This window comes from Aquarana catesbeiana, linkage group LG05 (genome assembly GCF_042186555.1).
Source record: "Aquarana catesbeiana isolate 2022-GZ linkage group LG05, ASM4218655v1, whole genome shotgun sequence".
Taxonomy (NCBI): domain Eukaryota; kingdom Metazoa; phylum Chordata; class Amphibia; order Anura; family Ranidae; genus Aquarana; species Aquarana catesbeiana.
Window position 1 is genome coordinate 648,503,117 of NC_133328.1, and position 15,026 is coordinate 648,518,142.

Consider the following 15,026-nt stretch of genomic DNA (forward strand, 5'->3'; position numbering starts at 1 on the left):
TTCTATCCCTCCATTTGATGCATCTATTCAAATAATTAAATGTTATGTACCTTATTTTGTATATATTTGTTAGTATCCTGTATGCATACTTCCTGAAGAAGCCATGAGGCAAAACTTGTTAATACCATCATAACAATTGGAGGATGTTTTCAAATACAGTTTTGTGAAACTCATTATGGATTTTAATATGGATTTGTAATAAATTTTACTGAGATTTGATAATACCATCATAACAATCACAGAGGATGTTAACAAGGTCCTCTAATGCATTCTCTTCTACATGTTTTGCCGTATGGCTTATTCAGGAAGTATGCATACAGGATACTGCAAAAATACAAAAAGGTATACAAATAGGGTACATAACATTATTGATTTGGAATAGATGCATCAAATGGAGAGAGAAAAAAACCCACCCACATATGGGCCATCCACGTCACATGTGGGTGGGTTTTCTATCTCTTCATTTGATGCATCTATTCCAAATTAATGTCATGTACTCTATTTGTATACCTTTGTATTTTTGTAGTATCCTGTATGCATACTTCCCGAAGAAGCCATGCGGCGAAACATGTAGAAGAGAATGCATAGAGGACCGTGTTAAGACCATAACAATTACAGAAAATGTTATCAAATACCGTTTTGTGAAACTCATTATGGATTTATAATAAATGTTATGGAGATTTATTTAGTAACATCCTCTGTAATTGTTCTGATGGTATTAACAAGGTCCTCTAATGCATTCTTTTCTACATGTATTGCCGCATGGCTTCTTCAGGAAGTATGCATACAGGATACTAACAAAAATATAAAAGTATACAAATAAGGTACGGAACACTAATTTGGAATAGATGTATCAAATGGAGAGATAGAAAGCCCACCCACATATGGACCATCCACTCCACAACAGATCCACATAATTTTCCAGTGGCGCTTCTCTGGTGTGGATTTGCTTGTGGAGTGGATGGTCCATATGTGGGTGGGTTTTCTATCTCTACATTTGATGCATCTATTCCAAATTAGTGTTCTGTACCTTATTTGTATACTTTTGTTAGTATCATATAATGCATACTTCCTGAAGAAGTCATGAGGCGAAACATGTAGAAGAGAATGCATTAGAGGACCTTGTTAATACCATCAGAACAATTACAGAGGATGTTATCAAATACAGTTTTGTCAGTTTACTGGCCTTCGGACTTTAGAGGAGCCAGATTGTGGCCATCGGGAATACAAAATGTCCTAGCGTCAGTGGGAGAAAATAATCCCCCCATCATTGGCATTAGCGGGAGGAAATGTGCCCCATTATTGGTGTCATTGGGCCCCATCGTTGATGTCATTGGGAGGAATTGTGCCCTTCATTGGCATTAGTAATTAAAATAGCACCCCAAGGGTCAGATACAAGCAAAGGGCTGGATCCGGCTCCCGGGCCGTAGCTTGGAGACCACTGCTCTATCACCCTTCTGCTCACCTGCTGTATGGAGTACAGTTTGATGGCGGAGCTGCGGTCCCATATGCTGATGACGTCATCTAGGCCGCTGCTGATCACGTACGACGTCGTGCAGATGAGGGAAGTGATGTCACCGCGATGGCCGTGCATGAGACTAACTCGACTACCCGTCAGGACGTCCCACAGGCAGATGGCTCCATCCTGCCCCCCGCTGGCCAGAACCATTGTCTGCAGGCAGAGCAGAAGACACACGATGGATTAATATCTGCAGCATCACAATGGAAATCAACTGATGGATTCTTAATCATAAAGTGGAACTCTGGTTTGTAAGGAAGCCGGTCTCTACGTTTAATATCCCAAATACAAAACACTGTTCAGTGGTACCTTGTAAAAAAACACGAGCCTCGGCAGCTGCAGGCATTAAAAATCATCTGACAAACTTCCTACAACTTCCTAAAAGCCCTTAAAAACCCAATGGCTAAAACATCAAATAAGCTTTAATATGTTAATGTCATTTCAAGTCACATTCAGTCTGGTGATCCTGCCGTGACGGTCCTTGCTCAGGCACCTCCTGTTAAAAGGGTGACAATGCTCTTGTCCCTTTCTCCCAATTGCGCTCCTGCGTTGTCACCGTCACACAGGTTTCTGATGGAGACTACAAGTGGTCATTTTAGCATACATTACATAGACAAGGGGTCCGCTGTGGTCACCATCAGGAAACCCGCCCCAAGAAATGCCATGTAGACAGGAAGAGGCTGCAAAGATGCTGTGGGAGATTGGCTGCACTGAGATGCAACAAAAGTTGAACCAATTATTTTAGGACAATTGTTTATAGCACACAGAGCAAACTAAAAGCACCAATTAGGATCAGCCTGGGAACTCTCTGAGATTGTTCTGCACCTGTGAGCGTCTGCCTCCCAGCGATCCTGGGTGGTGGGATGACTAATGGACTTCCAGTGATCCTGGATGGTGGGGTGATTGGTGCCATCCCAGTGGTCCCAGATGGTGGGGTGATTGGTGGCATCCCAGTGGTCCCAGATGGAGGGGTGATTGGTGGCATCCCAGATGGTGGGATGTTTGGTGGCCTCCCAGTGGTCCTGGATGGTGGGGCGATTGGTGGCCTCCCAGTGGTCCTGGATGGTGGGGCGATTGGTGGCCTCCCAGTGGCTCTGGGCAGTGGGGTGATTGGTGGCCTTCCAGCTATTCTGAGTAGTGGTGTGTATAGTGGCCCCCAGTGGTCCTGGATGTTGGGGTGATTGGTGGCTTTCGAGTGGTTCTGGGTAGTGGGGTGGAGTGGCTGGCAGCCTCCCAGTGGTCCTGGATGGTGGGGTGATAGGAGGCCTCCCAGTGGTGCAGGGTTAAGGGGTGTGGCGACTGGCGCCTCCCAGTGGCCCCTAGGCAGTGGGGCAATTGGTGGCCCTTCCAGTAGTCATGGGTAGTGGGGTGGGGTGATTGGGGGCCTCCCTGCGATGCAGGGTTAAGCGGTGGGGTGACTGGTGGCCTCCCAGTGGCCCTGGGCATTGGGGCGACTGGTGGCCTTCCAGTAGTCCTGGGTGGTGGAGTGAATGGCTGCCTCCCAGTGGTCCTGGATGATGGGGTGAATTTTGGCCTCCCAGTGGCCCTGGGCAGTAGGGTGATTGGTGTCCTTCCAGTCGTTCTGGATGGTGGGGTGATCGGCGACCTCCCAGTGGTCCTTGGTAGTGGGGCGATTCGTGGTCCCCCAGTGGTCCTGGGTGATGGCAATGGGTGGTTGGTGGCCTCTCAGTGGTTCTGGGTGGTGGCAATGAATGGGTGGTGGCCTCCCAGTGGTTCTGGGCAATGAGGTTGGGTGATCGGTGGCCTCACAGTGGATATGAGTGGTGCAGGTGGAGCATTTGCTAGCAGTAAAGGGACTTGGGCTGAACTATAGGCCTCATTTTTCTCGTCACTCTACCTGAGCAGAGTGATATATGTGCTCGATATCAGCAGGTATAGGTCCCAAATCTGGAGGAAATTTCTGCACAGAGATAAATAATAAAAAAGAGAGAAGTGTAGCAGTGCAATGGGGCAAAGGGAGGCCAGATAAAGGCAATGATTTTGCCAATCCAGTAAATGATGGTATAGGGCAATTATTGCCTTCATACACAGTTTTCAGCCAATCAGGGGATTCTCACCTCATCAATGTAAATGGTGGTAATACCTCCCGAGTGACCCTGCAGTGTGAACAAGCAGCAAGCGTCATCCAGACGGTAAACCTAGAGACAAAAGGAAGACCGGTTACAACTTTCACCCGCTGGGGCTGAAGCCCAACTCCAACCAAAACTTTCATCCTAAGATCGCAGGTACTACAACCACTGGACTTACTCTAAGTGTGTGATCCTGGCTTCCAGTCACTAATCGGCCAGCCGCAGCTTTCAGCACTGTGATTGGCTTCTGGTGGGCACAGGACACTGTGTGAGTCAGCTGACACCGTATGACATCATCATTACAGTACAATGGGGAGCTCGGGATTGAGGTGCGATTCGGCGTGCCTGTAAAGGAAGGAAGTTAGTTCGAGATAAATAAATCAGAGGCTCTGCATGGACAGTTGGATAAATGGTTCTATATTTAGGATGTATCCGGTCTATAAACCACAGGCTCTGGATGGACAGTTGGATAAATGTCTCTATATTTAGAATGTATCCGGTCTATAAACCAGAGACACTGGATGGACAGTTGGATAAATGGTTCTATATTTAGGATGTATCCGGTCTATAAACCAGAGGGCTCTGGATGGACAGTTGGATAAATGGTTCTATATTTAGGATGTATCCGGTCTATAAACCAGAGGGCTCTGGATGGACAGTTGGATAAATGGTTCTATATATAGGATGTATCCGGTCTATAAACCAGAGGGCTCTGGATGGACAGTTGGATAAATGGTTCTACACTGTAATGATTTGCATCTTCCTTGCCCAATATTACTATATGAGCATTAAGTCACTTTTTCTGCATTTATCATAAAGTGTTGACATGGAAATGCTTTTAGTTTTTAGAAGGTTGTGCTGTATTTTAGTGGTGGGATTTTTGGTTCCCCTTGTCCCTGACAGGTCATCAAGTCCTGGTTGACCAGTAGATGATCTCACCTCTAAACTGCAACTGGCTGGTGGATTTATGAGTTTCCAGGCAGAAGAAGTCCAGAGAGCCGTTCAGTCGGGCCGCCACAATCCTGCGAGATATAGACAGAGCAGAGTTAGTCTTCTTGTCCAGCTCAGTCCAGGGGAACCAGATTTTGCTTGCATTATTAAATCACCAGAACAAAGGTTTTTTGTACTCTTCTTAAAATTTGATTCTTGGAGTCCATTGAGGGATACGGAAAGTCTTTAATCTTCGAGTTACAATTCCGTCTATAGGAGGATTGGACACTGGCAAACAAAAAAAACCTGTAGGCCTGCTTAAGATAACCACTCAGACTTCAAGCTTGCCTCAGTTTTGTATGAAAGTAGTACCTAGACCATGATCACACACACAGACCCGTGTCCCTCAATGGACTCCAAGACGAGGGTTTTACGGCGAGTACAAAAATACTTTCACTTCTCATCCATTGAGGGACTGAGAAGAGCTGAGGATAGCCTGAAGCTCAAAGAGCTGCCTGAAGGACCTTATGCTCAAAGCTGGCATAGGATGAGGTGGAGCATTCACCTGGTAGAACGTTGAGAATGTGTGAATGAAAGACCAGGTGGCAACGTTGCAAAATCAAGTTAATGCTTGGTGCTGAAAAGCCCCAGAAGCACTTATAGATTTAGTAAAGTGTGTCTTCACAGGAAACTGTGGACCCTGATCCTGGAGACCATAAGCCTGAATGATTGCCTGCCTGACCTACCTAGAAATGGTGGAATGAAAAGCATGCAGAAAAATACAGGAGACTCACAGCCTGAACCACTTTCAGAAAATGGAGGGACTTTGGGTGAACGGAAGCTGGACACAGAAGAATGATGTCCTGGTTTAAGTGAAAAGCCTGGAACAACCTAGCCCTTGGCGACAAACTAATGAGTCTGTCTAGAGATCGAAATGACTTGTCCCACAACGACAGTGTTGCGTTGTATAGGTCTTGAATGAAACTGGGAAAATGGGACTCCCTCAAAGGAGGATACTATCAGGCCCAAGACACTCATGCCAAATCAGAGAGTCGGGTGGTTCCTGGATTGCAGAGCTCCAATCTGGGACTAGAGAGTTAGATGTTTTGCCTGTGGAAGGAACACTCTGGCCCTGAATTGTGTTCAGCACTATACTATACTGCAAACAGTGCATCTGTTCCATCAAATAAAGACTGGATAGTCAAAGCCATGATGTCCAACAGAGGCCATGCTGAGCGTTCCCTCAAAAAGAGATAAGCTATCCTACAATGGGATCCTACGATAATGCAGCAGGGATAATACTGGGGCTAGCTTGTTGGTAAATACCCAAGATGCAAATAAGAGGCTGAAGGGCAGGGCCACAAACTGGTAGTGTGGGAGCCCCACAGTAAAGTCCATATACACGGGCTGAATGTCAGGAGGCATCGGGTGCTTCAATCAAAACCATCTGGCATTTGGCCTGTGTGTATGTTGGCCTGGCTGGCTTCTGTCAGACGAGCACGCTGGAAAACCAGCAGTCAACCGACTCCTAATCAGCGCTCTCCGCCAATGGCGTGCGTTTGCTGGCGGGAGGTAGCTCAGCAAGGGAGATTGCTATGCTAACTTTGCATAGTTAGTACAGCAGCTCCGACCGGAGCTGTCAGAAGACATTCAGAACTTTGAGATCCAAGATGTATCCCAGGAACAGTTCTACCAGAGGAACTGGAGTGATGACCTCTTGTCCTGAAGAACCAAGAGGTCTGTTCCCTAGGCTTCTTCTGCTGAGGAACATGGGTGCTCTTGCCATAAGAACATAAAGACCGGCACATGGTATTCCTTATTCATACGCTTGATCTATAGAACAGCGTCACCAGCTAACTTGTTTCGGTAAACTAGCAGCCTTTATCATGTGTGCTCTTGCCACCAGCAGCATCCTTGATAACAGTACATATATGTACAGACACGAGCCATGTGCGAGAGATGAGACGGGAGACTTCCAGCAAACTGAAATGTAAAGCTACAGCTATCTGTTCCATGGGAAGCACAGGTTGCAGATCTTGCCCCTTTTGCTCCCCTTGCCTCTTCTGCCCACCTCTCAGCTCAGCCCTGTCGCCAGGTAATTTCTTCATAGTAACGAAGAGTAAGAAATAGGAGCCCATTATGAATGGCCAGATTTTTCAGGAAACTTGCATTATGTGGGTTTTTTTCATTTTGCTTGGCGAGACACCAAGAAAAAAAATCTCCAACTCATCTATAATTGAGTTGAGTTACGTACGATGTCACATATTTTTTGTAGTAACGAACGATAGACAGCAGCTTGTATTCTTGGTGTGTACACATTGTACTGCAAAGATGGGCAACCTACATACCGGTGATTTAAGAAAACTAGTGCAGTTATCCCGCTCTGGCCATCGTTGTTGCTGCAGCGCAGAAGGCCTTCTATAGCGTCCCAGACCTGGGGAGAGACAGAACATTAGACGAGCCGGGTTCAGAATAACGCAATGACAAGTGCTAAATAAGATATATATATATATATGTAGCATATATATAGGGAGGAATTAATTTCACTGCACCAGTCTGGGAGGATTGTAGAGGATGTAGAGGATGCCTCTGCTCACTGGGGGATATAAATGTAGATGTTACACTGAAAGAAGCCTAAACTCCTGCGGCCCTTTGCACTTCCTGTGTTGCCCTCAGGGTCCCAGCAGATCGGTATCTCTAGTAGTCTCATGCAATGTATTAACTCCTTTCTATGATCATCTCCTGTAGCATGTCCCCAATTTGACCAGAACCTGTATCTAGTCTTCTGTGTCTCTGACCAGCTACAGTAGCATGTCCTCAGTCTATGACTATCCCCTGTAGCATGTCCCCAGTCTATGGCCATCCCCTGTAGCATGTCCCCAGTCTCTGACCATCTCCTGTAGCATGTCCCCAGTCTATGGCCATCCCCTGTAGCATGTCCCCAGTCTATGGCCATCCCCTGTAGCATGTCCTCAGTCTATGGCCATCCCCTGTAGCATGTCCCCAGTCTATGGCCATCCCCTGTAGCATGTCCCCAGTCTATGGCCATCACCTGTAGCATGTCCCCAGTCTAAGGCCATCACCTGTAGCATGTCCCCAGTCTAAGGCCATCACCTGTAGCATGTCCCCACTCCAGTATTTCTCAACTCCATTCCAACAGGTCATGTTTTCAGGCTCTCAACTATTTTGTACAGTGAATTTGATCAGTTTCACTGCCTTAGTAATTGCCACAGCCGTTTCATCTGAGGGAAATCCTGAAAACATGACCTGTTGGGGGGCCTTGAGGACTGGAGTTGAGAAACCATGTCCCTGGTCTCTGGCCAGCTCCTGTAGCCTGTCCCCGGTCTCTGGCCAGCTCCTGTAGCCTGTCCCCGGCCAGCTCCTGTAGCATGTTTCCGGTCTCTGGCCAGCTCCTGTATCCTGTCCCCGGTCTCTGACCATCTCCTGTAGCATGTCCCCAGTCTGACCATCTCCTGTAACATGTCCCCAGTCTGACCATCTCCTGTAGCATGTCCCCAGTCTCTGACCATCTCCAGCAACATGTCCTCAGTCTCTGACCATCTCCAGCAACATGTCCCCAGTCTCTGACCATCTCCAGCAACATGTCCCCAGTCTCTGACCATCTCCAGCAACATGTCCCCAGTCTCTGACCATCTCCAGCAACATGTCCCCAGTCTCTGACCATCTCCAGCAACATGTCCCCAGTCTCTGACCATCTCCAGCAACATGTCCCCAGTCTCTGACCATCTCCAGCAACATGTCCCCAGTCTCTGACCATCTCCAGCAACATGTCCCCAGTCTCTGACCATCTCCAGCAACATGTCCCCAGTCTCTGACCATCTCCAGCAACATGTCCCCAGTCTCTGACCATCTCCAGCAACATGTCCCCAGTCTCTGACCATCTCCAGCAACATGTCCCCAGTCTCTGACCATCTCCAGCAACATGACCCCAGTCTCTGACCATCTCCAGCAACATGTCCCCAGTCTCTGACCATCTCCAGCAACATGTCCCCAGTCTCTGACCATCTCCAGCAACATGTCCCCAGTCTCTGACCATCTCCAGCAACATGTCCCCAGTCTCTGACCATCTCCAGCAACATGTCCCCAGTCTCTGACCATCTCCAGCAACATGTCCCCAGTCTCTGACCATCTCCAGCAACATGTCCCCAGTCTCTGACCATCTCCAGCAACATGTCCCCAGTCTCTGACCATCTCCAGCAACATGTCCCCAGTCTCTGACCATCTCCAGCAACATGTCCCCAGTCTTTGGCTCTCTCATGTAGCATACCCCCAGTTGCTGACCAGGTATGTATACTCATTTATTCTTTACAGAGATAGGGAGGTTAGTGTTAGATCCGTGGTGGCTATAGATGCAGGGATTTTAGTTTTTGCATGGACTTCCACTTTAAGGCTCCTTTTACCATCCAAGGTTGCCAACCACTGGCTTAAACAAATCTCCCCACCTGAATTGCCTGAACTGCAGTCTAGCCAGGGGCCAAAGAATCACTGTGTATACAGTCGGGGGAGCAAAGCCGACATTCTGGCACCGGGGGCTCAACTTCCTCATATCACATCTTATGTAAAATCCAGGAGGTGAGATCTCCCACTATAGTTCCTGGATCTGCTCCCATCCACCTTGGATTCTGACTGGTCCGGCTTATCTTGGGGTGCTCCCACTCCTCTGGCATGCTACATGGTATTAAATGCAAATCTGCAGGAAGAGGGGGGGCACTCACTGTGCAATCACAGGAAGTTAACACATCTTAACAACGATGTCTACTAGAGATGCAAGAAACTGCTAGGTGAACTAATGCTGCGATATCAGTTTTGGGTAGAGAGACCCTTTAATTTCACATATATAAAGAGAGCAGCCATTGAAATGATGAGCAGAAAGCAGCCAGTTATCTTGCACAATGATGAATATGGTGAATTGATCAGCAATTGCCAGCAGCACAAAACTGATCACAAATTTTGTACTATTACGTGACGTGAACCGGACCCCCTCTTACCTCCAGACATCCACTACTCCGGCCAGCAACAATCAAGTTACCCTGGAGCCCCAAACTCCACACCGCGCTGTCAAACTCTTCAGTCCAGCTGGAGACGGGGGAGGAGGTCCCATTACAGAACGTAAGCTCTTCAGCCGAGCTTTTCCGCCTAAAAGAGTTGCAGCTTGCCTCCGATCGGCTTCCAGGGGACCTGCTCTGTCCTGACATCACCTGCCCGTACGGAGCAGGCGAGAATACCGGCGGATAGGTGGCCATGCTGGAGGCACTTTGCTCTTCGTAGGCTCGCTGAACCAAACTGCTGAAATCGTAACCGCCATTGTCCACCTCCTGCTTCACCTGCACAGGCTGCTGACCGTTCTCCGGCTCCTGCTGCACCTGCTCCGAGAAGTTCGTATCAATGAGGTTGGACAGGTCCGGCTGGTCATAGAAGACAGGTGGCTTGGAGGGGGTCATGCGACGCTTCAGAAGGTAACCGTTTTCCACCGAGTCCTCAAGGTTGTATTTACAGTCCGAGATCTGGTCCCAGGAGTCCTGATATTCAAAGATCCCGCTGCTTTCCCTGCGGAGCCTGGACAAGGGAGACAGATAAATGAAGAGACACATGAAACAGCCGACCACTGCTAGAACAAAGCATATCTGGAGATACTAAATTGTATTGTTACACAATAAATATAATGATAGATCATCAATACGGGAAGTCATGCGTATTTTTTTTAAGTTCTGATCATATAGTGTAACACAATACCACCACACAATATTGACATTCCTTCCACTGTACAGAGGGCTGTTAGTTCTTTTTCAAAACAGGCGTACTACAGCATACACCAATGTAAGAGCTGTTTTTCCCTCACATGGGGATGCACAGATGTTCCATGCATTCCTATTCATGTTCATTGGGGCCAAGTGGCTGCATAGACACCTGACAGCGGTGCATCTGTGTTTAGGGCCAAGAACCCACGCGGCAGTCAAATTAGGAGCAGCGTCTGTGTCCGTGCACCCGCTACATCTCAACTGACATGAATGGGACGGCACAGAACACCTGCACATCCTCATGTGTGCAAACCCGGCTCCTGAACAGGTGTATTGCTGTAGTACACCCATGTGAACAAGGCCTTTAAAAGATCAAATCCTTGTACAGATAGAACAGGCCATTCTGTCTATATTTCAGACATGGCCGGATCTAGGGGGGGCGGGGGGAGGAGGTGGGCTAGTGCCCCCTCAGATTTCTGTTGTGGCCCCCCCCCCCAGGTCGGTCCTCCAGGCCGGTTCAGTAAAGTCCAGACAGCGGCAGCGATGGAGAGAGCAGGCTGTGCTGTGCCCCCTCCACACAACAGATTACACAGGATCGCTAGATTAGGATTGTACACAGTGCGATTCTCTCCCCCCCCCCCCACCACAGCTCCTGCTTCCAGGACATAAGCAGTCCTTGAAGGAGGATGCGGGTAATCAAACTGTGTACAGTCCTAATCTAGCAATGTAAACAATAAAACAATAACTTGTGTTTGGGACGAGAGGTGGAGGGATTGGCGGCTATTTGTGCTGGGAAGGGTAATTTCGGGGGTAGATATATGCTAGGAGGGTAGATCAGGAAGGGGGGGGGGGTATGTTTAAGGAGGCAGGATTAGGGTGGGAATTTTTTCTAGGAGGGGTGGGGGGCGGATTATTGCATTGTTGGGAGAGAATTTTGGCTTGCAGAAGGAAATTTATGCTTAAGGGGTGAACATGCTGATCAGTGCTGTTTTTTTTTTGTTTTTTGAGGGGGGAGAGATTTATGCTGAGACATGAATCTCAACAGATCTCCTCCTCCCCTCACAGCACATGGCCAAGATCAGATTTTTCTTACAGACACAGCCTTAATCTACACAATGTGTAGCCGGCAGTGTTGTTACAGTTCTGACCTGTGAAATTCCCTGATCAGAATGGCAGCTGCAGTAGCCAGCTACACACTGTGCAGATAGAGGCTGTGTCTGTAAGGGAATCTGATCCTATCTCTATGTGCTGTGTGAGGTGGAGGAGCTCTGAGTACCCAGGCTTCCTGCAGTGTGGGGGTGGGAGGAAGAAATCTGCCGAGTGCTCTGCCAGCAGTGACCCTTCTCTGCTGACTACTGTCTTCTGCCCTGCTGACCCGATAACCCCTCTTCTCCACCCTGCTGACTCTTGTACCCTGCCCCAATGACTCCTGTACCCTGCCCCAATGACTCCTGTACACTGCCCCAATGACTCCTGTACACTGCCCCAATGACTCCTGTACACTGCCCCAATGACTCTTGTACCCTGCCCCAATGACTCTTGTACCCTGCCCCAATGACTCTTGTACCCTGCCCCAATGACTCTTGTACACTGCCCTGCTGACCCCCTTGCACACAGTCCTCTGCTCTGATAACCCACTATACATTGTCCTACAAACTACTGACCTCACATCCTCTGCCTCCCCGCCCCCCTCCCACCCATTTTTTACTGCACCCCCCCACATCAGACAGGAGATCCGGGCCTGATATCAGGGGAGAACTGCACTCAGATCCTCATAAATACATTCCAATGTGTCCATCTCACCCTTGTTTGGGAATAACTGTGAGACAGTCTCCAGTCTGAGCGTCCCAAACACGAATCTGTCCGGCTAAACAGCAGCTCACTAGCAGCATTCCGTCGCTGGCGAGACATTCGATGTCCTGCAAAACACAGACAGCATGCATTCTGTAATCAAGAAGAATGTGGATTGGGGGGGGTCCACACAATTATGGACGATATCGCACTCCATTATTACCCACCATGAGATGACCCCTCAGCACCAGCGGCACGATTTCAGTCTCTGGCGGGGTGTAATCGTAGTAGTCACACGGCATGTCCCCCTTCTTCCGCCGGCGCTGGGATAAACCGTTCTGTCCATAGTTTTTGGGGCACAGCAGTCGGTACAGACAGAAGAGCAGCAGGACGAGGAGAATGCCAGATGCCAGACCCAGGGCGGCCACTCTGCAAAGCATCATGGGAAGATTGTGAGAAATCAGGAGAACAGAAGCAGAGCGGGTACAGCAGGGTGTAAGGAAGGAATCAGATAGAGGTGAGGAGAGAACCTGGCACAACATTGATATATGCTTACTGGTACAAGGTGATGTCCACAGGGCCATGAGACTTGGATGGCGGGGCAGCCGGCTTCTCGTCCTCTGAACGTCCGTCCCGATGGGGTAGAAAGATGTGAGAATGCTGAGCCTCGTGGGGGTGCCGAGCCTCCGACACCTCTTCTGGAGACAGGTACAAGGTGATGGGGATCATGGGTAATATGCTGATATACCTGCAACACAAAACAAGCAGTTGGAGTCTGTTCATAAAAGACCAAAATCAACTTTTTATTAAGAAAAAAAAAAATTACCGTATATACTCGAGTAGAAGTCGAATTTTTCAGCACATTTTTTGTGCTGAAAGTGCCCCCCTCGACTTATACTCGAGTCAAGCACTTTTCTGCAGCAAAAAATTCCATTTTCTGAACCGACTTTGGGGCCCCATATCTCAGGGCCACTTGGTGCTAGGAACCCCAAATTTGGTGTGCAAACCCAGTGGAACTGGTGCCATAACATATCCAAAGCTGGGGTTCCTAGCACCAAGTGGCCCTGAGATACGGGGCCCGAAAATCGGCTCGGAAAATGTCATTCTCTGCTGCAGAAAAGTGCTTGACATTTTCTGAACTGATTTTTGGGGCCCTGTATCTCGGGGCCACTTGGAGCTAGAAACCCCAGCTTTGGAAATTTTATGGTGCTAGTTCCACTGGGTTTGCACACCAAATTTGGGGTTCCTAGCACTAAGTGGCCCCGAGATACGGGGCCCCAAATTCGGTCAACTGTGTCCATCTGCAGCAATGTAATTTCGGGACCCTTTGGGTTCAGAGACCCCAAATTTTGGCTGCAGCTAGGGGGCATCTAGGAATCCTTAACTACCGAGTTTGAAGTTCGGGGGACCTATGGCTGCAAATGGGCACAGTGAGGCTGCAAATGGGCACAGTGATGCTGCAAATGGGCATTGTTGACCCGCTTTTCCACTTACAGTAGCTGTGCATTTCTCACCCTCGTCTTATACTCGGGTCAATAAGTTTTTCCCATTTTTTTGTGGTAAATTAGGGCCTCGACTTATACTCGAGTATATACGGTGTAAATAATTATATTATAATTAGCTGATTAAAGTGTGACACAATGAGTCTACAATATTAAATTTTTTCACAATATCTTAGATTATTGTGAAAAAATTGAATATTGTAGACTCATTACACTAAAATATACAGTGGTGTTACAGTCAGATAATTAGGGGAACACTCACTTCTTGGCCAGGGTGAAGTTATAGTAGCTGAAGAGCGTTGGCCAGTGTCTAAAGGACAGTTTTCTCCACGTTTCCTCATCTTCGGGGCCCCAGGTCACCTCTGTGAGGGCTTGGTCCTCCTTCATCTCAGGTCTGCCTTTGCTCTGGTCTTTAGGCCTGCTCTCTCCTCCCCACCCTCCGGGGTTCCCATCTAACCCTCCCCGGAGGGACTCCAACATCTCCTGGTGGTCCCTCTGCGATTGGTTCTCCAAGAGCTGGGAAGAGCCAGTAGGGAAGATGGACAGCGTGTTCTGGGGGTCGGAGGCGGGCAGGACAGGCACAGGAAGGGGAGGTACCACAGCTCCACCCAGGGGGCTCTGCTCGGTCACCTGCACCGTTGTTAGGTATGTACGCAGGCCGGCAGGGTCGGTGTATAACAAGATCCCGATCCAGACGACGGTTCCGGCCTAATGTTAAGAGAGACGCACAGTGAGCTACACATCAGTTCTCGATGCCAAGCGGCAACCACAAAATCAAACACAAATCTTGGGATGGATAAAAAGGAGAGAAAACCCTATTTATTTAGCATGCCATCACCCTATGAAGCAAAAATCCTGAATATAGGGAGTCTGTTTTATGCACAATTTGGGGAATGTCCAAAGGCAGGCAGCAAGTCTGTTGAACTTGAAGGAGTGAGGAAGGAATAATTGGCCATGGTTGCCCCCACTGCAAGAGGCGAAATTTTGATTCGCCCTCTTCTGGGGAAAAACTGCTGAGGTCTGTGAGACGCTGAACTCGATGAACATCATCTTTCTTCAACCCAATTAACTTTGTAACTATGCAATATGTACTTTTTTTTTTAATTGTTTTATGGTTTTAGCACACTTTGTTCACTTATCTCATTCGTTTATGATGTGCTATGTTGTAATTGCATAACTTCCTTATTTGTACTATCCACCGCTCCTCCAAACTGTTTTCTTGCTGGTGAGTGGTGAGTCCACCACCCATACAGAAGTAAAATATTGCAGAGTTCTACTTCCCTCTCTTCAATGCAACTCACCAACAACTTCCTCCTCGGTCCAGCGCCGGCAGTGCAGACTGTCATTTACATGCTGCCCGTGGAGAGCAAGTCAGCAGGCTAGGCTCACTCACGGGGCCTTGTACAGCCTACCTCAGACGTGCCCAGAAGAAGTC

General features: G+C 48.3%; 1 protein-coding gene across 1 annotated transcript in view; it reads right to left on the reverse strand.

Annotated features, from left to right (window-relative positions):
• Positions 1 to 15,026, reverse strand: part of SCAP (SREBF chaperone) — a gene marked incomplete in the record, with an annotated part of 103,247 nt that overhangs the window by 4,144 nt on the left and 84,077 nt on the right. The window contains 10 exon segments of the mRNA XM_073632510.1: positions 1,466 to 1,672; positions 3,598 to 3,678; positions 3,788 to 3,954; positions 4,549 to 4,631; positions 6,888 to 6,973; positions 9,549 to 10,116; positions 12,102 to 12,217; positions 12,317 to 12,518; positions 12,646 to 12,837; positions 13,854 to 14,299. Coding sequence (XP_073488611.1) covers positions 1,466 to 1,672; positions 3,598 to 3,678; positions 3,788 to 3,954; positions 4,549 to 4,631; positions 6,888 to 6,973; positions 9,549 to 10,116; positions 12,102 to 12,217; positions 12,317 to 12,518; positions 12,646 to 12,837; positions 13,854 to 14,299 — 2,148 coding nt within the window.